This window comes from Wolffia australiana, chromosome 2 (assembly GCF_029677425.1).
Source record: "Wolffia australiana isolate 7733 chromosome 2, ASM2967742v1".
In the NCBI taxonomy this organism is placed as follows: Eukaryota; Viridiplantae; Streptophyta; class Magnoliopsida; order Alismatales; family Araceae; genus Wolffia; species Wolffia australiana.
This window is the reverse complement of record NC_135836.1, coordinates 4230516-4256172: the sequence shown is the minus strand read 5'-3', so window position 1 is coordinate 4256172 and position 25657 is coordinate 4230516. Positions and strand designations below refer to the sequence as shown.

Below are 25657 nucleotides of genomic sequence, written 5' to 3'. Positions count from 1 at the left end.
CCACATCTTTATGCTGGCATTTAGTCTGCTATAAATAAAAAATAAATATAAAATATAGAAAAAATTAAAGAGGTACAAACATAGTTTGCATGGGAAATGTGTACTATATCTAATACATGACTATAGTTGCATTTAATATGCTAGAAATACAAATTATAAGTATCAAATTTTGTAGTGATGTAAATGCAGCCCATGTGGGAAATGTCCGTTACTTATTTGCATGATTATACCAGCATTAGTCCACTGGAAATAAAAAGAAGGATAAAACAACAATATGTGCAGAGAAAATTGCAGCTCATATGGGAAATGTCCATTATATTCCTGCATGATTACTTGCTTTTACTCTACTGGATAATATTTCTTGTTACATCTGATGACAGATAACATCACATCATGAGAGCCATCTATCCCTGACATCATTGTCAGAATTCATTTCCACCACCACGTCATCCATCTCATTATGTGGAACATCCCTCATTGATGGCATGCCATCTACTTGGGCCCATCTGTTGCTATATATAGAAATAAAATTAGTCTCCAATCAAACTTTTCTCCTGTTTTGAACTCCTGTTGCTGCCTCCCTTAGTATTTTGAAATTTTAAAATAAATTAAAATTGATTCTTTTTGGTATTTGTACAAGATTATTTAATTTTAAGCCTTTTGAATTTCATAAGTCACCCACCATTTGTCCAGATCCACATCATCTTCCATCTAAATTGTTTCTAAGGTTCAAGGGTGGGTGATAAACATAACTTATTGAAACCCAATATGTCAGCAGTCCATTTCTAGCAATTGTCAATAACTTTAGCTTTTACCATTATCACACATAATTTATGTAGTCAGTTCTGTCTAGACCCCTATATTGGAATAAAAACTGCAGATTTTTGTATCAGATGATTGAACAAACTTTCTATCTGCTCCTTCTAGGGATGGTCACGCCAAGTGTGTGAATTTTTTATTGCACGAAGGTGTGTTTATTTATATTATAAGTACTATCATTCTCATAAAACTGCACAAGACTCATGAGATGAGAGAGATGAGAATCAATAGATGGGAGAGAGAGATACGTGAAACAACATAGATGAGAAATAAGAGAGAGAGATGAGAATCGAGAGGTGGGAGAGAGATATGTGAATGTGGAAGAGAGAGAGAAATGTGAAAAGATGGAGAAGAGAAGTGAGAGAGAGGCAAGAGATATGAGAAGTGAGAAACGGGAGAGATAGGTACTAGAGAGTTAAGCAATGGCAGAAAGAGAGGGAGAGAGAGATGAACAATGAGAGAGATAGATGACGAAAACAAGAGGAAGAGAGAGGAGAGATGAGAAATGAGAGACATGAGTAGAGAGAGACAGATGAGGAATGAGAGACAGATGAGAAATGAGAGAGATAAGAATAGCAATGACTCAGGTTGTAGACCAACCCAGAAATTTTTGTTTTTCTATAGTTATTTAGAAAAAATATTCACATAACCACACACCCACCTTGCATGAAGGCTTGGCGATACATAGGTTGTGTGATGTGTCATTCATGATCTTCTGGTCCCTCTCAATTCTGAAGTGCCTTTTAATCAACTTCTCAATTTTCTTATTAGAATTTTTTAATTTAAGAATTAAAAGGTCAAAACTTAAACAAAAACTCCCAAATATGCTAGGTGGTGATAGGTATTAAGGAAGATGAGTCAGCAAACTTGCTCACCCCATCAGCAGGAGGACTTATATACTAGCTAGTAATAATAGAGCACATATCCTTCACTCGTTAAAGAGAAGAGCGGCCAGGACTTATACACTACTACATTGTATAATAAATGTGAACCAATGTTAATGAAACATGTGTATAATAATAATGATCTTAACCAATTTCCAGTGAGTGTCTCTCTCTCCTCTTTCATTCCCTCTCTCTACTCTCTCGCGCTCCCCTCTTTCCCATCCATCCACATTCTTGTTCTTGTTCTTAATCTCTAGAGCTCGAGTTCTTTTCAATAGGTAAGTTGGCTTTAATTACAGCTCTGAAAATGATTAACACAATGGAAGAAACACTAATCAAAGGATAGTTTTGAAATCAGAAAACAAAACATTTTAATTGAATCCCTCATGCATAATCAAATCCGCTATCCTTTTTGGCTCCTTGAATTGTACATCACAAGCCACACAAATGCCTGACCTCTAGACATTCATGTGGTCATCAACATGTCGAATCTCCTCGTCTTCTACTTGATAGTTATCATAATCACTCTCATCATCATCAAGAGGGGAGGGCAACCAAGGAGAGACCAAGAAGGAAGGACATGGATCAAAGGAAATACCGGCATGTGCGTCCTTTAAAGATATCATCCAACTTCAAGGAAACTTTTTACAATATCATCCAACATCCAATAAGCCAAAGTGGCAGTCTAGTTTATGATTTCATTATCCCAATCACTCTTTATTGGCTAAATAAATTATTTAAATGCACCCTTAAATTGATTAATTAGTCTTGGACTGATTTGACACAATCGATAGTTTGAGTTGCCACCATGTGAGTTGCCAAATTACATAGCATGATCTAGAAATATGCTGGTGAAATGTATGTTTGATATCATTGATTGTCTCCAAATTTTTCATCTGACATCCTTTGAAATGAGTACGCAAACGACTGAATGGAGTCATTTCAATCATTAGTCATGTGTCACATATGATGGATGCTTAGTGACAGAAATGAAAAAATGGATGACACATGTTGACTCATGATGATTTGGCTGACAGAAGTGTGTATAAAGAAGTAAAAATAAATAATAAAATGTGAGAACTATCATAAGCAGAGGTGAGGAGCACTAGATATGAGGGACAAGGACCGCCTTGGAAGGGGATGACTGTTATGGATGGGAAATATGATTTTTGTGAATAGAGACGAGGACAGCTGATGACATGGACGAGGACCATCATAGAAGAGGATGAGGACCATCTTGAACATGGACGACAAATTACAAAGAAAACCATCCTGGATGGGAATACTCACTATCAACAATGGGAACAATGTCCGTTGATGATGAGGATGAGGATCGTCGATGACGGGGATGATCGCTGTCAATAACGAGGGTGACAATTGTCATGAATGATGATATCGTGTTTGAAAAAGATGAGGACCGCCAATGATTGGGTTAACAAGCATTGACGACGAGGGCTATCAGCTCCGGTGAAGTAGAACAGACCACAGCGCAGCCAGCCGCTATTGCGGCATGCCGCTGCGGTTGTTGTTGCGGCTGCGGCTGCTGGTCGTAAGGCCGCGGTGGCGGCATGGCTGGTCCCGACGATGGCACGAGCAACCTAGGTGGCGGCGGTTGCGAACGTGAAGCTCGCGGGAGACGGCGACCGGAGCTCCAGCGACGGCGGCGGCAGCAGCGGTTTTTGACAAACTCTAGGGTTTTTTCTCTCTCCTAACTTCATAGTGGCATTTTCATAAATGCGGTGAGAACTCAATAAACACTAAAAATCAGTAAAAAATCCTTAAAAATCACATTTTCTTCATGCTTTTTCTCTCCTCTCTTCCTATGGACGGGCCCCACCTTTTATAGGTGCAAATATGGGCCTCCCACCTTAGAAATAAAGGGGAGAAGGCCCAATTAAGAGTAATTCGGGCCTCTAAATAGGAGAGAGAAACCCACAAACACGCCCACACATGGGCTCACACACTCGCATGGATGATATATATATATATAATTTAGCCCTCCTTTATATCTACCTCTCTTTTCTTCCTCCTGTAAGAACTTCCTCTCTCTCCCTCCTCTAATTCTCCTTTCCTTCCCCTTTCATGACTATCTCTTTAATCTCTCTATCTCTCATTCAACATCTCTCTTCCTCTATTTTTTAATTTACGACCGCTCTCCCTCTCTCTTTCTATTTACATTTCCTTTAGTTCCACTTTCAGAACACACACACATTCTCTCTCTCACTCTAATCCACCATCTCTCCCTCTCATTCTTTATTTACATCTTTCTTTACCTTTCATAACTCTCTCTACCTCTCTCTCATTCATCATCTCTCTCCCTCTACTTCTCTATCTACTTGTATTTTATTTCCACTTTCAAAACTCAACAAATTATTCTAAAACTAGAGGGTTTTTAAAAAAAATTCTGGCCAATCCAACATTCCAAAAGGTATAAATACCAAGTTCAGTAACTCTGTATTTATTTTCAATTTGATTTTTGTTAAACAGGGAACGGACCAGTTCAGGACCGGAAAAACCAGATCTTAACGGACCGAACTTTAGGGAAGGTTTAGGTTCTTGCTAAAACCCCGGACTGGGACAGGGACCGACAAACCCTAGTTACACTCTCCAATAAATTATTCTAAAATTAGAGGGTTTTTTCAAAAAAAATTCTGGCCAATCTAACAACTCAAAAGGCATAAATATCGAGTTCAGTAATTCGTTATTTTTTTTTAATTCAATTTTTCTTCTTTGAATTTTTAAATATCGACTACTCAACATGACTACAAGGGGAATGGACTAGTAGAGGACAGTAAAAAACGGATCTTACCCGGGCGGAAACTCTAGGCAAGGTTTAGGTTCTTGCTAAAACCCCCAACCATGACGGGGACCGACAAACCTTAGTTACGCTCTCCAATAAATTGTTCTAAAATTAGAGGGTTTTTTCAAAAAAATTTCTGCCCAATCCAACAATCCAAAAGGTATAAATACCTAGCTCAGCAACTCCTCCAAGAACTGGGGGTAGAGAAGAGGGGAAGAGGAATCGTGGAGGAGAAGCGATGGCGATCGCAGCGGAGACGTTCATGGTGATGGCGGACGATTCGCCCGAGTTCGATCTCCTTAGAAAGTCCCTGGCTTGCTCCTCCACTGTCGGATTCGATGCCGAGTGGAAGCCTCGATCCGACCGTCTCGCTCCTCCTGAAGCGCCGAGGTCGTTTCCGATGGTTACTCTGCTCCAGATCGCATGCCGGGAGGCTCTAGGAAGCGTTACCCGCGTTTTCTTGGTCGATCTGTTGGCTTTGGATCTTCCCCCGCTCTGGGATGCGCTGAGGGACGTGTTTGAGTCGCAGGCGGTGCTGAAGCTTGGGTTCCGGTTTAAGCAGGATCTCATCTATCTGTCTTCCACTTTTGCGGCTCACGGCTGCGATCGGGGCTTCGATAAGGTGCGATTGTAGTGTTTTTTCTTTGGCCGATCAAAGTTCTTCGTTGTTTTCTTTAAATTGGTCGAATTTTCTTTTAAAGTTCCGATTTTCTGGCGATTAAACGCTTTTCTTTTTGAATTATTTCTATATTTTCGTCATATCCCATTCTCTATTGTCTTTACAAACGTCGAGGAAATTCAAACGATCCTTATTGCAGTTCAAATGATACTCGCCCCAGTACGTCACTATTGGGGCATCAAGTTTTATTGAATTTCTCGAATTATGTTGGTGATAAGAATGTCTGATTACATATTATTTTGAATTCTGAGGCAACGAATCGCCTGAATTAATTTATCAAATGGATGTCATTCAATTGCTTTCGGCTTGGAACAGGTGGAGCCATTTATTGATATCACTAGCGTACACCATTATCTGAAATTTGGAAGCCTACTGGAAGGAAAAGGACCTCCAAAACAGTCTTCTAGTTTGGCGACCATTTGTGAAGAAGTTCTTGGGGTTGCTCTTTCAAAGGTTCGGCCATCTAATTCTCCAAAGCTGGCATTAATATTTGATTCGTGTTTTCTTTCCTGGGACTATTTTTTCCTAAAGCGAGGGAATGTTGTTTACATCACTCGGGCAAGAGTATAATCTCAAGAAAAGAGATGTAGACCCGATCAATGCCTGTGAAATTTTATTAGTTGTCTCCTGTTTCAAATTGTTGATGAGCAAAATCCTGCCAAAGAGGAAAAGGAGCGCCCTTCTTATAAGCTACACCTTTTAGCATATCATTGATATCACTAGCATTGTAAATGCTTGAATCTTAAGATAGTATCAGCGCCAAGGTTGCATGTTCAAATCCCAGAAACAACACACTATATGCGTGGACAATAAATAGGATAGTGGCAGGTGTAAACTACACCGAATGCTTGGACAGTAGTTTGTGATTTGCCGTTCGACGAGATCAGCAGTTTGTGATTTGTCCTCCCGCGTATTTGCTGCTGATTTAGGTCCCATACTTCCTTGACTGAATCATAATCAGAATATGACTCACCAATTTCAGGGAGCATAGAAACTAGCGGCCAGCTGAAGAAGATATCCTCTTTGCAACATATTTTGTAAATCTTGGATCACTATCTTGAGGAGAAATGGTCAAGTAGTAAAGTTGATCTCCAGGACAGAGAGTACATTGGATATGTTTTGTTCGCTGGTACAGATTATGATTCATGAACAAATTTCATTGTTGCTCCCATATCGACCCCAAATTTCATTTCGTTTTTAGTTATAAATGCAAGAACTCTTTATCAAACGATGGTTGCCCGAAAGAGTGGCAGAAAAACTAGAACAATCATATCTGTGCCTCAAACTATGTGTAACACAAGGGACCCATGTCGTACATCATAACATTTATGTTTTCCTCTGCGGGCCTTTTTATGTTCTGGACTTGGGGTTAGAATCCATGTGTAAATGGGGTAGATGAGACCAGGGAAATGTGAGCTTTTGCTTTAGTATTTTATTATATAGGGTTTCATGGTTAGGGTCTTAGGTTTTATTGTTTTCGTTTTGGTCATGGGTTTACGATTTAATGCTTTTGGGTTCACGGGATAGACTTTGGAGTTTAGAAACATATCGTTAAGGTTAAAGTTTACTGCAGGGTCTACCTGGGTGGTGGGCTCCTATTTCCCTGCATCAATGTTTCTCTCTTCTTTCCTCACAACTCCTGTTTCCATCTCTATACTGATCTCAATCTCGATCAATCCTATAAATGGTAATTACCAACACATAGGAAAATGAAAGTAGTCCTTTACATTCTAGTCATTCGTATGATATAGCCAGATGACTGATTTTGTTCACATTTAGACCTCAGAGTGGTTGATCCTTTGATCCAGTCTCAGTAATTAATGACGTTTACTATGGCCTTAAGGTGTGATTCAAAGGTTTGATGCTCATCTGTAACAAAGAGAATGTCTAAAATGCAAAGATAAGGTGACAAGTTCCGTGATTACTACAGACATCTGCAGTTGTAAAGTTATATAATAACCTTGCGTGTTACTTTGAAATTAGTCATATTGTTCCTCATTGTTTCCAGACCAAAACCTATGATCTTGTGTTTTTTATATTTTTCATGTTTATTCTGTCATACTTCTTATGTCTTACTCTTCCTGTTTCCTTATTGAAGGACAAATCTGATGAGTCCTGTGTAAATCCAGGATCTCCAGTGTAGTGACTGGTCAGTTCGTCCTCTCACAGAGGAACAGAAAAGATACGCAGCAGCAGATGCATACTACTTGCTTGAAATATTTGATGTGTTTCGCTGCAAATTTAGTGATCAAGGTTTGCCTTTCCAGATATCTCATAATGTTTAGCCTTGAGATTTCTGGGTTACAGTTTCTACCCAATTTAATGTTTTTAAACATAATCGAAAGATGTGGTTTTTAGTCAAGGACTCATGCAACCGGCTAAAGATATTCTGAAATGCTGGTTCTTTGCATAGTTTCCCGCTCTAGTGCATGCATAATATAGACAGATATGGAAAGACAATCTATAGGCAGCACTTACTGTTATTTTACCTGTTTATGCAGACATTTTTTTGTGTTCCTGGGGTTTGAAAATATCTTTCTACCAATGTCTGTTGCAGTAGTTTCCCAGTTAATATGCATTTTTATTATCTTGAAAATTCGTTTACCTTTTATATTTTGAAGAATAGCCATCCACTCTCCAACAGTCAAACAGTCAGTGAACACCCCTGGAGCTTATCCACCCAACCTGACTCAAGGACTGAAGGATCTTTTCCGGGCACCAAGTGTGTATGGAAATGTTTTGGGAACCAAGTACGGCAGAGCAGTCGACATGATAAACTCAAGTGATTCAGAGTCCACATTGCCGGCCTTATTGGATACTTCCCTGTGTAAAATTATCAAAAAATATGGAGAAAAAATTATTTTGCAAGAATCAGATAGACACCCAAGAACATCCAAACGGAGGGGGAGAAAACCTTCATCATCAACTTGGAAATTTGAAGTCCCATCCGGACAGTTCAGTGATTGGGAGGGTCCCCGGCCATGGGATTCATCTGATGGTGGAGATGAAATCCCAAGATTTTTATGCGATGTGATGGTACAAGTTTCTTGCAAAGATTCTGTTTTACCCACCAAAAAATAGTGCATATAATTTGAGGGCTGAATTGGCAGGTGGAGGGCCTAGCAAAGTATCTTCGGTGTGTTGGAATCGACGCCGCAGTTCCATCTGTGAAGAAACCGGAAGCGAGGTACTTTGATTGAAAATACATAGAAACTGATACAATCCAGAACCCAAACCTTGGACATCCTTTATCTTTACGCATTATTTGTCTAAGTCTCTCTCTCTCTCTTTCAAATTAGTTTTAAATATATTCTTGTGGTAAACGCAACATTCCATGATATCCTGATTCAACTCACGTGTGAGCTTGGCTACAGGCAATTGATAGAACAGGCATATAAAGAAAAAAGAGTTATTTTGACGCGAGATGCAAAACTGTTGAAGCATCGATATCTAGTTGGGAATCAAATATACAGGGTGAGAAGTTTGATCAAGAAAGATCAACTAATGGAGGTATTTATTTATCAATTTACTTATATTTCTATTTACTTACAAATTGTCTTCCAATAAATATTAATAAACCAATTACTCTAGATACATCTGCAGACACATATCAGAGACCAATTACTAGGGATATACATTCTCGTTTACAAGTTGAGTTGAAAAGATATTTGATCTTATGAATTTATCCAATTTGGCAGGTGATTGAAACTTTCAAGATAAAGATATCAGAGGAACAGCTCATGTCTCGCTGCACTAAATGCAATGGCCGTTTTGTCCAGAAGCCGTTGACAATCGAAGAAGCCGTGGCAGCGTCCAAGGGTTTTCAGGTCATTCCCAGCTGCCTCTTCAACAAAGACTTGGAGTTCTGGCAATGCACAGACTGCGGTCAGCTGTACTGGGAGGTATGATCTTTTCTTAACAGGGCTTCATTCTCTGCAATGCTGAAAAAAATGATGTAGATTTCTTTATTCTATAGTGTATTTGTGATATTATTTATTTACATAAATTTTTACTCCAGTACTAAACTAGTTGTAATATATTCATTTTGAGATAATATTTAATTAGCTTTAGCTTCTTTCTTTGTAAAATATTTCCATGAAAATTTTTTTGATCTTTTTTATTGGTCTAGTCTAATATATGTTCTAGGATTTTATCTCCACTAATATTTTACTGGAATAAAATTTAAACTTATTGGTACTTTTTTTTTGTTTGTTGGAAATCAGTTTGATTTTTTTCTCATTAAATGAAAGAATGACATTTCTGAATGGGATCTTTTTTTGAATGACATTTTCGAAGTTAATAATGTAGTTAATGGTTCTGTTTGGCACTTATTTCTAGGCACAAATTAACTTGACTTTTTTATTTTTTATTTTGAGATTCTAAGAAAAATTCTAAACTCAAATGTATATTTTTTAGTTAATGTATTTCTTTCATACAGGGAACTCAGTATCAAAATGCGGTTCAGAGGTTTATCAATGTCTGCAAGTTGAGTGATTGACCGTATTTGGGGTTTACACTGCTCTAATTTATCATGCATGGTAAAGAAAAACAATTCTTGGATCATAGTCTTATTGAGCTTGACCTCAGTTGTGGCCTGTGATGATCTAGTTTCTGTGTAGCTTCATCGGACGTACAATCTTTTATCAACAGCCTGATTTTTCAAAGTCGATAAACCCTAAACCCTAAACCCTAAGCCCTAAATTTTTCCAGAGTATCAACCATCATTTCATTCTTTGTGTTGTCGATTTTCTTTCTCGGAGTTTGAGATGGATGATTAATGAAATGAATTCAACTGGACCAGACAACTTTTGGTTTCTTTGTGATTCTCTCTCGCCCTCTCTACAATTTTATGTTTGCATTGTTAATTATAATTGTATGCCTCTCTCTTTCGAAGGGACTGAGAGAACTATAAACTAGAAATTCAGTGCTTTTAACATTTAAAATTGACACCTTTGTCTTTCTATGTGACTTTCTCTCTATATTTTGTTTGTATTTTCCCACCTAGGTGTATGCTCCTCTCTTTTGAAGGAACTGATATCTCTATAATAAATTTTAATTTTCCAATGGACAATTCAATCACCAATAATATGAAAAACTGTTTCGCTTGATTAGAAGAAAGGAACATGAATCCACAATGGAATAATCCAAATATTCAAGCGTCAAGAACGTGTTGTGTTGACAGCTTCCATCTCTCTGTCCTCAACATTTGACGAAAAATAATATGAACTTTGCTCGGAACTAATTAATCATATGCATTCGCATGTAAATTGACCTAAAATACTCCTCTACATGAGAAGCTTATGCGCCACTTAAGTAGCAAGATGACCAACATCTTCTCATCTTTGTTCTTTTTGTTTGCTTCTTTCTTTATCTCTCCATACGACTTTCTCCCTTTACATGTAGCACAAGCAGACTCTAGATTAGAACCAAAATGTTTATATTTGCTTCTTAGAGAGGTGACCTATCTAATCAATATTAAATGTTTTCCTTTTTCTATCCAACTTAATTCCAACTTATTTTGTTTCTCTGAGCATGAAACTCTATGTGTCCGACTAGATGGTTTCTTAGGATTATTTTGTTTTTGCTATACTATGAATGTTACTTTCTGGCTCATATAAATGTCTGAATCCTTACCCAAAGCAAATATAAAATCTATTATGTTTTGAGTGATTTTCTTTTTTAAAAAAAAAAACTATGTGGTGCTGGTGGTCTTCAATATGAGAAGCAGTTAATTGTGATTTTTTTCCCATGGTGTTGAAGTTTTATATGAGTTTTGAGAAATTGAGCCAAAGCTTTGCAATTTTATCTCTACTTATTTTTCTCTTTGTCTTTGTCTACATGTCTGTTTGTGTGTTCTCTCTCTCATAATCTCTCTCTGTCTCTCTATTTATTGCCTCCTCTTTCCTAATAAAAAAAACTCCCCTAGGTTGGTGATATGGGGACATTGTCCTATGTTGTTGAAATTCTATGGGAATGATGTGAAGGGGGGACATCAACTTCTCCATATATTTTGTCTCTCTTTATGTCTCTATCTTTATATCTTTCCAACTTTTGTATTCTCTCTATCTTGGAGAAGATCTCTATGTTGAATGCAATTTTAGTTAAACATCAATATCATCATGTATTGGCAAAAGTGGTATTCAAAACATACCGCTCAATAAAGCTATCACATGTTCAATGATATCTTTCACATACATATGTGTGAGTCCTTCCGTATAATTATTTATTCATTTATTTATCTTTTATCCATATATCCTCTTCTTTCTTGGTCTCAGTGTCAAACAAATCCCTGAAGCGCAGTAAAAGAGTGATAAATGGTGTCATTTCTCGATGAAAGGCATCATTCATATTTGGTGGGGGAGGGGGAACATAACACTTTCTTGTTAATCCATTCTACTTTTGAATACATATGCCCATATTATCCATTTATCCATTGATCTATTTATCCCTTTATTTTAATTTATTGTCTACCCACATAGGTATTCATTATACCACTGGTAACTTGCATACACTCTTAAATTCATCATCATTTATATATCATCAATGCATATATTTCATAGATTCAGTGCTTGATTTCATTTATTTTCTTCATATTCATGTATGTCATGCATAGTTTCCTGTATTTTACTTACACTTTTTATTTGATTATGGACTTCCTGCTTCACTTCAAACAATAAACAATATTATTATGACTTTTAGTTTCATGTATCTATGGCTCATGTTAAAGTAAAATTGAAGGGATCAATTGAGATGAAAAATATAAATAGAAGTGAGACAGTGATATGATGCCAGGTGGAACCATATGGACCATAACTATTTTGACTTTAATTCAGACAAAGAGTGTCATTTGGCCTGAAAATAAGAGGATATTATTAGGAATGAATTTGGACAACATCAGCTATTCATTCCAATCAAGATCTAGACAATTAAATAACTGGTAATGACTGCTGAATTTAATGGAGAGTCAAGGCATCAAAATACAGGGTGCATTATAAGGTAAAATATTAATTTAATGGCGTTTGACATAATTAGGCAACTATAAATGAGGAATTTGGGGCGAAAATTTTCATTTGTATAAAACATTCTTCCTGCATTCTTGGAGCTACCCCAAATATTTATTTGTTCCAGCAAAACATCACCCATTGGAAATCCCATATTTTTTCTATCTTGAATGTCTCCAGATAAAGATTGTGCATTATAAAAGCAAGATCTAGATAATCTTGGCCTATCTTCCCAATCTTAATAATTTCAATATATAGCTACGCCATCACCATCCCTCAATGTATGGCTACGGTTCACTTTATTAATCTAAAAAATTTATAAAAAAATATATAGACTAGTTTCATTAGAGATTAGTAGTATCTTGGATTGGATTTGATATGGGCAAAAGACATCTGTAATGTCTTATACTTGATAAGGAATTTAAAACTGAAAATATGAATGGGGACCCCTGTAATATCCTACTGAAAATACCAATTCAATAATGTAGGGAAAATTCAACAAATCAGACATCTACCAAGTCTACCTTTGAATTTAGCATTTTGTATCTCTCTACTAATCTACCTCCCTCAATTTATTTTTTCCTTTATCTTTTTTTTTTCCTTCCTCTATCTGGGTCTGAAATTACCACAAATATTTAAAGGCAGTTATACAAGATACATATCTTATGTTTCATAGTAAACTTTCAACTTACAAATCTGGGGGAAAATTGAAATTTCGTTATATCTTTTAGCTTTCTCTCAATATCTCTATCCTAATTTCTTTTGGCATTTGTCACTCTATCATCTCTTTATTTCGATATGTCCACCAAAATTTTTTGAAGCTTAATAAAACAATCATAATATCTTGTGTTATCACAGTTAAGTGCCATACTAATCATATGGGAAAAAATGGACATTCACATGACCTATGTGAGCCAAGATTTGAATATAAATATATATATATATATATATATATATATATGTGTGTGTGTGTGTGTGTGTGTGTGTGTGTGTGCGCGCGCGTATGTGTGTGTGTATGTGTGTGTGTGTGTGTTGATATATGAGCAGTCTTTATCCTTGCAATTTTTCTTATGCTTTGCAATGTATGTATGTCCCCCTTATCTATCATGGTTACAGTATCCCACAAAGATTTGAATATTTGAAGAGGAATGAAGACTATCTTCTCACAAAATAAATTTCCATTGCAATCAAGTACTAGTGAACAAATAACTTATTTTATGATTGTTCCAGTGAAACAAATATCATTTATTTGGTTATATATTATCTACGAATATATCCTTGTGTGTGTCTCTCTCTCTATTAATCTCTTTCCTCCACTCTCTAAAAAATCTCCCCAATGTATCTTAGTCTTAATCTCTCATCAATGCTTGAAGGTTATTAAAATAATGATCAACCATGTGCGTCCATGTTTAAATGTCATTTCAATCACATTTGAGGAGTAGTTTAAATTCAAACACCCAGACAGTCAATCTCTCAATATATATGTGATTTTTAATCCCCAAAGCTCAATTGTATTTCATTTTCCGTAGATATCTTTCATTTTCTATCATTGTCTCAATCCATACCAAGTTTTTCAGCTCCGCAAAAGGGGGATAACTTTTGTCTTGTTTCCTGAATAGCCATTGTAGGGATTTAGGTGTTGAATAGATGTCTCCGTCCTCGATAAAGTCTACTTCTCAATATATGTTATGTCCATCACAGTTTATTTATCATCTTTTCTCTACCTCTTTTCTTTACCTCGGATGCAATATCACACCAATATTTGAATATTACTAAAATAATAATGTGTCTTAACCTTGGAGGAGGAAAACCATTTTCAATCATGCACATGGAAAATAAAATTTAACTTGGATACCTTTCCTATCAATTTAAGCTTATATTCGTGCATAATTAGCTGTACACTTATTTTGCCTATCATTTATCATCTTAAAGTGATAGTGATAAAATAAGGTTAAATTATTTTATGATTCACCTGATCAATTATATATTTTACCCATAAATCAATCACAAATTCCACATCTTGTTGACCATTTATTAATATAATATATTCATAATGTTGAAGTGCAATATTTAAAATGAAATTCTTGGACATGTGAAATTGAATTATGATCAGTGCAGAATATGGTATCAATTTGTTTAATATATATTCTAAAAAAGATATTAATATTATATTCAAGAAGACCATTGAAATATATATAAATATAATAACATTATCTACTTCCACTCATATGGTGAAGATGGTTGAGGACATAACAGCTAATATGAAAACATTAAATAATTGCATGTTATAATATGAATGAATCAATGGATAGATGTATACCTATTTATCAACCATATCAATTCATGCTATGCTTTTGTAAATAATCGGACTGCTGACACAAAACACATCTTATGGGTGGACAGTTGTGTTTTGATAATGACCTTTGGGCCCTTATCATGGATTTCAAACATTATTGTCTAGGATGCATCGACAAATACACAAAGGTGATTATGCTGTCAAGATGGGATTATCTACACTTGTTGTAAGAGGAGAGAACTCAAGAAAGATGATACAATGGAGTCCTCCACAAAGGTAGTGGAAATATCTAATGAGAAATTTTTAATTAACTTTCCAAACATGTCAATATTAACTAGGATAACTTATTAGGGTTTGGTTTCTGGCTGTACATAAATTCATTCTAAGAGTGTCATGTTGATGTGGAACATATGTGTATGATAATCGATGATAAAAAAGGTTACATCAAAGGGTTTATGAATCCCTTGTACCTTGGACATGTGGTTTTTGGATGAATGAAAGATGATGATTTTGGACAGATGGGGTGGGAATGAGCATACATTTTTTTTAGTTATCTGTCCCTGATCATCATCATCACCATTCCTTCATCAGTCTCATTTGATCATTCATCAGTGATTAAAATGTAACTGATGAGGGACATGTGGATGAAATAGGCAGAGAGAGAGGGAGAGAGCCAGAAAAAATGAGCAAGAGAGAGATAACAAGATAAACAGACAGAGCGAGCAAGAGAGAGTGAGAGAGAGAGAGAGAGAAAGATAGACTGAGAGAGCAATACAAGAGAGAAAGAGTGAAACATAGAGAGAGTATGCGTGAGTGACCAGAAGGAGAAAGAAAGAGAGAGTTAGTGAATGATCGACAGGAGAGAGAGAGAGAGAGAGTGATCAAGAGGATAAAGAAAGCGGAAGAGAGACTGGGTGATAAATAGGATAAAGAAAGAGGGATGGACAGAGAGTGAGTGAGTGATTGGGAGATGGAAAAAGGAGAGAACGAGAGAGAGTGATCAAAAGGAGAGATATATTTAGAGAGAGAATGAAAGGGAGAGAGCGAGTGAGAGGATAAAGAGAGAGAAATCAAGAGAGACAGAGAGAGTAAAAGAGATAGAGAGTGAGTAAGAGAGAGAGCGAGAGAGAGAAATTAAGAGAAACAAAGAGAGTGAAAGAGATACAGAATGAGTATGAGAGAGAGAGAAATCAAGAGAGACAAAGAGAGTGAAAGAGATACAGAATGAGTATGAGAGAGAGAGAGAAATCAAGAGAGACAGAGAGTGAAAATACACAAGAGAGTATACAAGGGGAGAGACAGAATGGGAGAGAGTGAGAGAGACAAGACAATGAGAGAATGATTTGGAGAGAGAGAGAGAGAGATAGGGAGAGAGAGAGAGAGAGAGATTTTGAATTTGGCAATCTCCATATTTTTTTAATATTGTGCTCCTATTAGAAGGGAAGTTGGAGGGAATTGTGGAGGGATCAAAGACACAGTCCACATCCCTCGAACTTTTCCTTTGAAACCTAAACCAAACGTTTGCGAATTTGGCCCGATAGGCCAAAAAATTACTCTAAAAATAATGTGGATTTCTCTAGCCTATAGATCATGATACTAGTTAATTAGGATAAGTTTTTTAACACATGGGACTTAAAAATATTCATCAATAATAAAACTTCTTTTCATAGAAGTCAAGTGTAATTGGGTAAGAATGAACAAAATGTGCATAAAGTGATCTTTAAAGGAAATTTAAAAAATAATAAAATAATATGATTAATAATATGAAAATTTTACTATTTTCATGCTTTAATTCGTATAAATGCATATAACTAAAGGTAGATTTATTAGGTTATCATTTTCTACCTATAATGACAAATATTGGATATCTGTGGTGATATCCAAACCATCATCCATGCTCAAGGTAGTAACTGATATAAGAAATTTAGTGATATTTTCCATCAGATGGAAGTATTAGATATCATTTGTATCGGGTATCGCTACAAACCTTATCAGAAATCAATACCCTATTGAAGATGATCATACCTTATCTTAGACATACTAATTATTGTTTTTAAATCATTTTGATCTAATTGAACGAAATTCTATGCATAGGAGTGAGGCCGGAGATTAATGTGTAAATCCAGTATATATATGGATTTTTCTAGATCTAAGTATTTGGTAGACAATTCCTTATACTCTACAATGATGATACATGCCGACAAAAATGGACCAGCAGGTTTGCCAGGTTCTGGTGGACGTTATCCATAAGTTAAATCTCAACCTGATGAAAACATGTGTGCAGAAGTCTTCTTACCCATAGGAACATGACACATTAATGGTTTTAAGATGAATATATGTCAATTATCAAGAATAAAATGATTACTGATTTTTTTAGAATGATATTCTTCATCTCATAGATGTTTTCACAACATATTCATAAACAAAAAAAAAGTCTATGTTATAATATATATTTTTAGAGTTCTCTAATAATAATTTTTTTAGAAAAAATATGTGAGTCATAATATATTTTAAATATGTTTATATGATTCCTGTGTTTATTATTTTGACGATATGTCAAAATAATTAAATTTTGTAACTTTTATATGACCGCAATTTTGACACATACCGATGTGTCAAAATCTTTTAACATCTTTTAACTTTTCTACTACTACATAATAGAGGACAACATGGACCATTTTAAAAAGTATTTCGATTTACATGACAATCAATGCAATTTCTTTCTTCAAAAAGGTAGGCTCAAGTGGAACAATGAAAAAAAATGTATTAAAATGGTAATTAATTGGATTTTTTAGTAGGAAAAGTCCACACTGATCAAGTAAAAAATTAGTGTCTTCATTTGTCATTGATTTTTTGAGTTTAATCAATTAAATATAAACATGTAATCTCTTAAAAAAAATTTGTTATAGATGAGTATGTATCATCTCCACAAAGAATAGTAATTAAGGATTTATTCTTCTTCAACTTCTGCTTAGTGATAGGAGATGATATTTGTAAAAAATACAGAGTCGAGTGAAAAAAAAGGTCAAGATGATGATAATAAGTGAGAAAATCAAAATCACTTAATTAGATAGTTGATAGTAGATAGTGATAATCAAACTTTTAGAAGCACGACTATGAACAAGAACAAGGGGATGATGACAAGAAAATACACAAGGGATACATGATAAAATGAATGATTCATGTAAGTGAGATGATGATGATGATGATATGGCAATGTGAAAGTGGTAAGACATGATCAGAGGTTATAAAGACATAATGAGATGGTGGAACATGACAGAGAAATGGTTGTAACCTAACGATGGTGCCGAGAAGAACCAATGTAAGTTGAGGATAATTACCTTAGATCCTTATATTCTGCTAAGATTATGAAAATCTATGAGTACAGGTAAAATCCCCCTCTTCTGTGTCACCTCTTCTCAAATATCTAAGACATGAAGAACAAGCTAGATGGATCTTTGAAACTCACTAGCTTTCAATCAGCCCACAAGTGTAGAAAGTAAAATTAAGGATAATTTTAAAGGATTCTTGCCTCTATTAATCAATCTTTCTGCATCATTCAGCTCAATCAGCTTTCTGGATCCTCAGATATCAAGCTTCAAAGGTGGATAAATCTAGGTTGTTGATATTCTCTCTCCTAATCACCAGCGCTGTTGCTTCCTCATTTTCTGTTGGCTCTTAAAACATTCAATCATTATTCTTTAAATCATTGCCATTTTTACCTTGTCTTCCGCAATTGATAGCATGGAAAATGTCATGTGTCACTGCGCAGAAAAAGAACACAAGGCACTTTTATCCCATTCATAATCATTGTGACATGCCATAGCACGGTGCAAGTCACGTAACCACCTTCTACTTCTTTTTGTCTTTTTCTATTGAATGATGCAATGATGTGTGTAATTCATGCAAGGAAAATAAAAGAGATTTCCTATGATTGTGTGACACAGAAATGCATTTCCACATACAACCCAACATCATTCTCTTTCTTAATCAATTTTGATGGTAAAAGACCACACCACATGTACCACCACAACTTTCAAATTTTCATAGTATTTTTTATCATTTTTTGTCGATCACATTTGTTGCGATTTAAATCCAATCTTTTTTCAATTGGACCACATGCCATAAATCATAATCTTTTTTCAATTTTTTTAAATAGTGCAAATAAAAGACTAAGAAAAGTGTTAGTAATGATCAGGCATTATGGCATCGAAATAATTTTACCACGGCTCTTTTGATCTTAAATATATTAATTTTAATATTTATAAAATGAACCCTCAGTCATCATTATATAATGGATATATATATATATATATATATTCTGACTTAAAAAATCAAAATTTTCATGAATATAATGCCACATAATGATTAAATATATTTTTAGACCGATATTATGTTCTTTTGGATTTAATGGTAGTTTTAACATAATTATATTCTTAACGAGATTAAGAAGGGAAGAAAGGGGGAGGAGGGGGATCCATGTTTGGCTGGAATGAGAAACCAAAAAGGGTGGTCACTTCTATTCGTACTTAGTTATGGTATTTTTCATATAAGCCTTGATAATTTTTAAGTATACCATCAATGTCTATTAATATTATTTGTCAGACCCTTGAAGTCCATATATCATTTAAGGTAATAACTTAAATGGACAAATAACATTTATTGATCAACCTCCTTAATTAACTATATCAACATATAGATTACTGAACCATGGATCAATTTATTCAAGCTGCACCTCATGCTCTACAAGATACATAGTACTGATTAACCTCACTCATGGAACCTTTGTCGCCAGTAGTTACTGCATATATATAATTCTTCATTCGCATATGCACGAGACTCCAAATGACTGAGGGCATGGTTAATTATCAAACCTTAATTCGCCATTCAGTTAGTACTAATGCGTAATAGGATTATTTGGAAACCTCATCTCCACTATTATCACTACCATGGCCAGGGATTTAATGCATTTTCTTCCTCAAGCTAATACATGTTCGAATCCTATCATTTCTCATTTTATAAAATATCTCTTCTCTTCCACAAATTACAATATAAAAAGGTATTTAAGTCTCTATCCCTGTGGAGATGACCCTTCATCATCAGTAACTAAAGTTATTTTATGAGTCAAGGGTCATAAGTTGTTATTGATTAACTCAATTATCAATGAAAAAATATTAACCTTAAATTTGAGTTCATCAAAAGGTAGCTGCATTACTGAGGTTGATTTTGGTGCACGACCGTCGCAAGGAACATCCAAATGAATTGGGGGCCTTAGATGTCCACTATTGATCATCGTTCTTTTCTTTCGTGATCTTGCTCTACATCAATTTCATATTCACCATACTCATATTTCAAGTCTCTTGGAGTATGTGATACAATTTATTTTTTGTGTGATTCATGTAAAGCAGTCACTAGGGTTCTACCGCTCGGAATACGGATACAAAATTGGGCGTTCGAGACCAAATTCAAAATAATTTTCATTCAGATTTTGTACTTTGTCAACATGGTCATTGTCGTCATCTGATATCAGATATTAGATATCGATATCCGATGACGGGAAGGTCATGTTTGTTGTCTGTTATGGTTCTGTTATCTGTCATGGTTCCCACTTTAAAACTATTCTTAGTTTTGTTATCCAATATTGAGACCGGATATCGGATAATGACAAACATATGCTTATTGGTCCCATAGGCATGTTTTATATTTTGTCAGCCCAATATGCTTTTATTATAGAAAACACATCCATGTGTGCAGCCATGGCCTTGTTTTAGGGCTTGAAGAGCTGCTGGTGAAGCTGTTCTTCTTCAGGTGTCACTTGTGGAGCTGTTGGTGACTGATTTTCAATGGGGATCTACTAGTGATGGCATTGTTGTGAGAAGACATCGGAGCAGTGACAAGGGTTCCCTTTGCCTCAAGTATGTTCTGGTATTCCACAGTCGGTTCCTGATTGAAATCGAGAAATAAATCTGTTTGGTCCAATTGTGGAACTAGATCTGAGCATTCTCCACTTTGATCACCTGTAGGCATAGATGTGGTGGATTACAGTAATATAAAGTGTGATTTGATTGTGGAATTAATTTCCATAAAAAAGATGAAAATCAAAACGTTAAGATTTGCTTTAGTGATCGAATATTATATGTGTTTAATTAATGTTTAGAAAATGCGGTTTCCAATTTTTCCCTTAGGTGCCTTTTTCTCTAATTCCTTACCAGGTTTGTTGGGGTATTTTGAAAATGTCCATGAGGAACCTATGATCATATGATGTGTTCCAAATGATTTCATGAATGCCACATCATTATAAATATTAATGAAAAAAATTACGTAATATATATCATTGTCTAGGATCAGGTCAAACATTAGAGTCATGTCTCTTGATCCCTCTCTACGCACCAGAAAAGTTTTCCATAAAATATGACATGATTCTTAACCTCAAAACTTATTTGGTATCAAAAATTTGTGAATTTGTCTTCTTTAAATGTCCATACACAGGATTTAACTTGGTGGAGAAATTAAGTCCCATTTTAATTTGAAATTAGCTTCTGAAATATTTTCCATAAGATTGTGTCTTTGGAATATTGTCAACAATACCAAATTAGAAATTTACCTGAAATTCTCTACTGTTGTAGACATTTGAATCACAATATTTTTTGGAAATGGATCCTCAATATTGATTCAAATTTAGATTTTAATTCGATATCTTTGCATCATTTCTGAAATCACTTTCATTCAACTTGAAACACTACAATAAATTATTCTTTTAAAATTTGTTGAAAAAGATTATCATCTATTCATTAAAATAAGTTACTGCAGTTAGTTTTCTCCTGAAATGAGGTGTCATATTCTGGGAGAAACTTTTTGACATGTCACAGGATAAAAGATATAAATTTAAGCAATGGAGTACAGTACTAACATTTCAGGTTGAAGCCCCAAGGTTGGGAAGACCTATCTAGGAGAGTCTAGAGTGAATATTAAAGATATATGATCTTTAGAGACAAAGGAGCAGTTAAAAGTTCCTGTGGAGACAACTCAAGGGAAGAGTTGAGGATGTCTCTATCCTTCAAGTATTAAGATAGCATTATGAGACAAGAGTGTGATGGTTAGAGGTTGAATCTGTAACTTAGATGATCTATTGGCCTTGAGATATAGATTGTCTTGAGTCCAACTAACTATTCTATCTCAATTACAGAACCAAATAAAATGGTTCTCAAAGCAGGGTAAAATTTGTCTCGAAGTGAGAAGAGTAGTTACTACTAAACCAGGAATATAAAAATTGAATTTAGAAAAAGATAGTTTCATGGTTGTTATTAAGAATTGGATGCTAACGAAAAAATAATTCTTACACCTTGTGGACTAAGGAACCAAAGCCAAGATGTTTGGAACAAATTCCATCTTGAACATGAAATATCTTTATGTTCCTTGAGATATCTATGACTTCCACGTACTTTGTTTCCATTTATTTTATTATCACTATCCTATTCGTCAGCTATTATGTCACACAGACTGGCCATGGCATCGAGTTGATATCGATGCGTGGAAGGTGACATGGCAATATGTGACACAGACTAAGGTTCCCTCTCCTAGTTCACGAGTCACGAAGGCATGGATGATGAAGCTATTTGAGAGGATGAAGGTGGAGACCGTGCAAACATTATTAGATGTTGACCGTGTGTTGATCACATTAGATGCATGAACAATGGGAAATGATTGTGGACTTTTGGGTGTAACAGTTCACTGGATTGATGCTCGTTGGATGTATCGTGAACATGTCCTTGCCATTCATGACCTCTGTGGGAAGCATGACGGGGAGTCTATGGCAGAAATTCTTGTCGATTTGCTTGAAGAATTTGGCCTCGACTTAAAAGTGAGTAATATAAAGAGTATTGCTCCTTAGTGGAGTTGTAAATTGTAGGATAAAATATTTAATGTGCTTTCAACTACAAGTATGTGCGGTGACCATTGATAATGCATAAGTAACAAAAGAATGACGACCATATCAAGGAGAAAATTACGTGACTGGAGCACGGGGATTAGTGCCAGACAACATATTCTATGCGCTGCACACATAGTGAACATTGTCATTGAATTTGTGTTGAAAAGTTTTTGTATTCCCATTGTGGTACCCATAATGGAGGAGGAGAGTGTTTTCAGCATGGCTACCAACTTTTATGAGACTAAATTCTTCAAGCACATTGAAAAGAGTTTCTGCCATAGAGGAAAAAGGGGGGGGGGGGGGGGGAGGACAGCTCATTGTATGGGCACATCGGTTCACTTGGTGATGCAGTCAATAAAATGATAACAATAGTTCAAGATATTCGTTGAACAACAAATCAACGAATATATTAAGTCGATATTTGTAGGACACATAAATTGAAGCCGATGTTTTCCTCACTTGATTGCCCAAAATGGTGGAGTAGCACACACAAGATGCTAGACAAAGCTATTGCAAAGAGAGATGTGATTGATGCAAGGGCTGCATTCTTCACTATAAGGGGGAGCCAGATGAAGATCTCGCATGAAGGATGGGATCTGGTCAAGGAGTTTGTCTTCCTACTCAGAACTTTATCATACTCAACAGATCATGAGAGTTGATCGGTGTAGTCCATTGTTTGAGATTTCCCCCTCCTAATGCAGGCATCATGATGACACGTGGAGGGTATCATGAAGGGGGTTACTGAATCCATGTTGTTTACCGGCAAGAGACTACCTCAAGATGTGTGAGCATCATTGATGGCTGCATGCATCGCCATGTAGACAAAACTAATCATCTACAAGAAATTATGTCGCCCTCGATGTCACATTACGTGACCCATTTTTTAAGGGGTCAATGTTTGATGAGACATCCTATTTGAAGGTTATATCCTATGTTAGAGGAATTCTCCATACTAAAATAGCAATCATACATGACCAATGCGACAAAAAAGTGCCCCCTCAACATCAACCATCAAAGGCATGGGTCATTCAGGCCCCCTTGGATCATACTAGCAATCAGGCACTTAGCAGTGAACCCTCTATAAGAACAACATCACCAGCCCCCTTGTGGAGGAATTTGAGATCTTCCTACGTATTATGCACCAAGGAGGGGAGGATATTGCACGTGCCTTGTGGGATATTAAGGGTGCACTCTTCTATCTAGTGTTAGCAAAGATTGCATGTGAACATGTATCAATGTCTGCAACAAGTGCTCCATTAGAATGGTTGTTCTCCGCTGCCCGAGCACCTGTCACTTATGAGCGATCACATTTGGAGGGGCCGAGTATTGCGGCACTTATTTGTGTAAAGTGTTGGTTTCAAGGGGAAACTACAACATTTGTGTTGACCATGAAATTGATGTCCAACTAGAAACATCACATAATTCAACTATATCTCTAATTTATGTTAAGCAGATGGATAGTTCAGTAATTGTCTATTAATTTCAGATGTCTTGGAAACTTCTGAGCAATAGGGTGTCTAGATGACGGGCTTACGATGTTGTTTGCCATGCTAATCCAAGACCAGTCCAAAATTTTGATTTCAATCACAAAAAAACATTCTATTTTGTTGCTCTTTGGATAATATAAGTACACTATTCCTTGGACATGTGCTATTTGTTAGCTCAAAGAAGAGTTGAACTTTTAACTTCCTATTTGAGTCTTACATCAAATCTTACCAAAGCCATGTAATATATTACAGGTGCCATGTAGTATATTACAGGTTCCATGTCATCACATGAGGAAGTGACAGCCTAACCTCGATACAAACCATGCCAGAGTGTGCGACTACTCATTCAACAACTCACGAAAAAAGCACAAGATCCAAGTGTGCATGTCCACAACTCTAATTCTGAATCTGGTGAGGACAACTGTGGTAGGCCTGACTTAAATTACGGCGACACCACTACCAATGTTCTTTCATTCTCATTAGAGCATATCAAATTGATTCAGTCTAGTTCAAAATGAATCCTTTCAAGCCTTCACTTGACTCCAGTTGACCCCATAGTCTGAGCCATGGACAGACTACATCTGCTACAGCTGCTACAACTTTTCCCCAAAGACGATTAATTTAGTCCAGTAGTAGGTTGCCCGCAACATTTATCGAAGGCTACCTCCATCACCCCAGACCTCCTACGGGGGCAACGGATGGCTTGTGGAATCAAATATTATGTCGCTGCAATCTCACCAAGTGATACCCATTATGTTTATTTACCATCTTTACCTTTATAGTGTACGTTTGGTTAAGTTTCCTAGGTTGACATCAATGTGTAACATTAATTTTTCATTAATTTGATATCAATGTTGTTTCAACCTCCATCATCACGTTGTATACAATGTACATTATGTAGCACATTTTTTTACTAATTAACAATCGAACATGAATACCTAGCTTGTTTGATAAAGAAAAAAACAAAAATTTCCCCCAATGTATCCGTTATCTGTTCTGATATCATATTCGATATTGTCATCGCTATCTGCTAAATGATAATGATATCCAATGTCAATATCCATCTAACATTATCCGAAACCATTATCCGTTCAACAAGATTTAATGATATCCATTATCGACATCTCACTTCGATATCATTCGTGTTCATAACTTTTGGGAGAACGTATACCGTGTCATCCGATTACAGATATCACACATGGATGATGATGTGAGAAGCCTAGCAGTCACATACGCCACTAAAAAATTATCCATAAAATATATCTAAATATATTCACAATATAAAATGCTATATATCTGATAATTATTTTTATGTTGAGAGAATGTCGCTATTGTAGAACTATGATAAAAAAATGTTGATTGATGAATTTGAATGAGTTTTTAATTTAAGAGATATGTTCTTTTTGAGTGTATGAGCTGTTTATTCTAACAATAAGACCTTTTAAATACGTCTTGATAATGGCATACGAAACACTTAAATAATGATATAATAACAATTTAGAGACAAAGTCTCTAGCTTAATTATGACGAAAGCAGAATAATTAGTATAATACCGTTTGAATTTGTTTTGTGTGTCTAAATAAAAATTTATGTTAACATTACAACAAAAACATTTGGGGGATTGAGCCACAAATTATTTTAAACAAACCATGGTAGCATTTCATTAAAAACTTAAAAATACATTCCTAGCAAAAACAAAAAATTTAGCCCCTTCCCCCCAACTAAAAAAACGAGTCACAATAATAAAAGATGTAGACATGC

General features: G+C 35.6%; 1 protein-coding gene across 2 annotated transcripts; it reads left to right on the top strand.

The window, feature by feature from the left end:
• Positions 1–4705: 4705 nt before the first annotated feature.
• On the top strand, positions 4706–9998 carry LOC144716572 (3'-5' exonuclease domain-containing protein). Of its 2 annotated transcripts, none has more exons than XM_078591729.1 (8): positions 4706–5125; positions 5498–5635; positions 7312–7435; positions 7827–8218; positions 8293–8369; positions 8557–8692; positions 8881–9084; positions 9621–9998. In XM_078591729.1, the coding sequence occupies exons 1-8, from the start codon at positions 4742–4744 to the stop codon at positions 9678–9680; spliced, it is 1515 nt and encodes a 504-aa protein (XP_078447855.1). In that variant the 5' UTR covers positions 4706–4741; the 3' UTR covers positions 9681–9998. The 2 variants fall into 2 exon arrangements, with proteins under 2 accessions (XP_078447855.1, XP_078447854.1); XM_078591728.1 differs by having other exon boundaries at positions 7809–8218.
• The last annotated feature ends 15659 nt before the right edge of the window (positions 9999–25657 follow it).

Excerpts from the sequence above, each read along its gene's own strand:
- LOC144716572 (XM_078591728.1), top strand. The coding sequence starts at position 4,742 with ATGGCGATCGCAGCGGAGACGTTCATGGTGATGGCGGACGATTCGCCC. Across the intron at positions 5,126-5,497 it reads GCGATCGGGGCTTCGATAAG|GTGGAGCCATTTATTGATAT; the intron begins GTGCGATTGTAG and ends GGCTTGGAACAG. Across the intron at positions 5,636-7,311 it reads TTGGGGTTGCTCTTTCAAAG|GATCTCCAGTGTAGTGACTG; the intron begins GTTCGGCCATCT and ends GTGTAAATCCAG.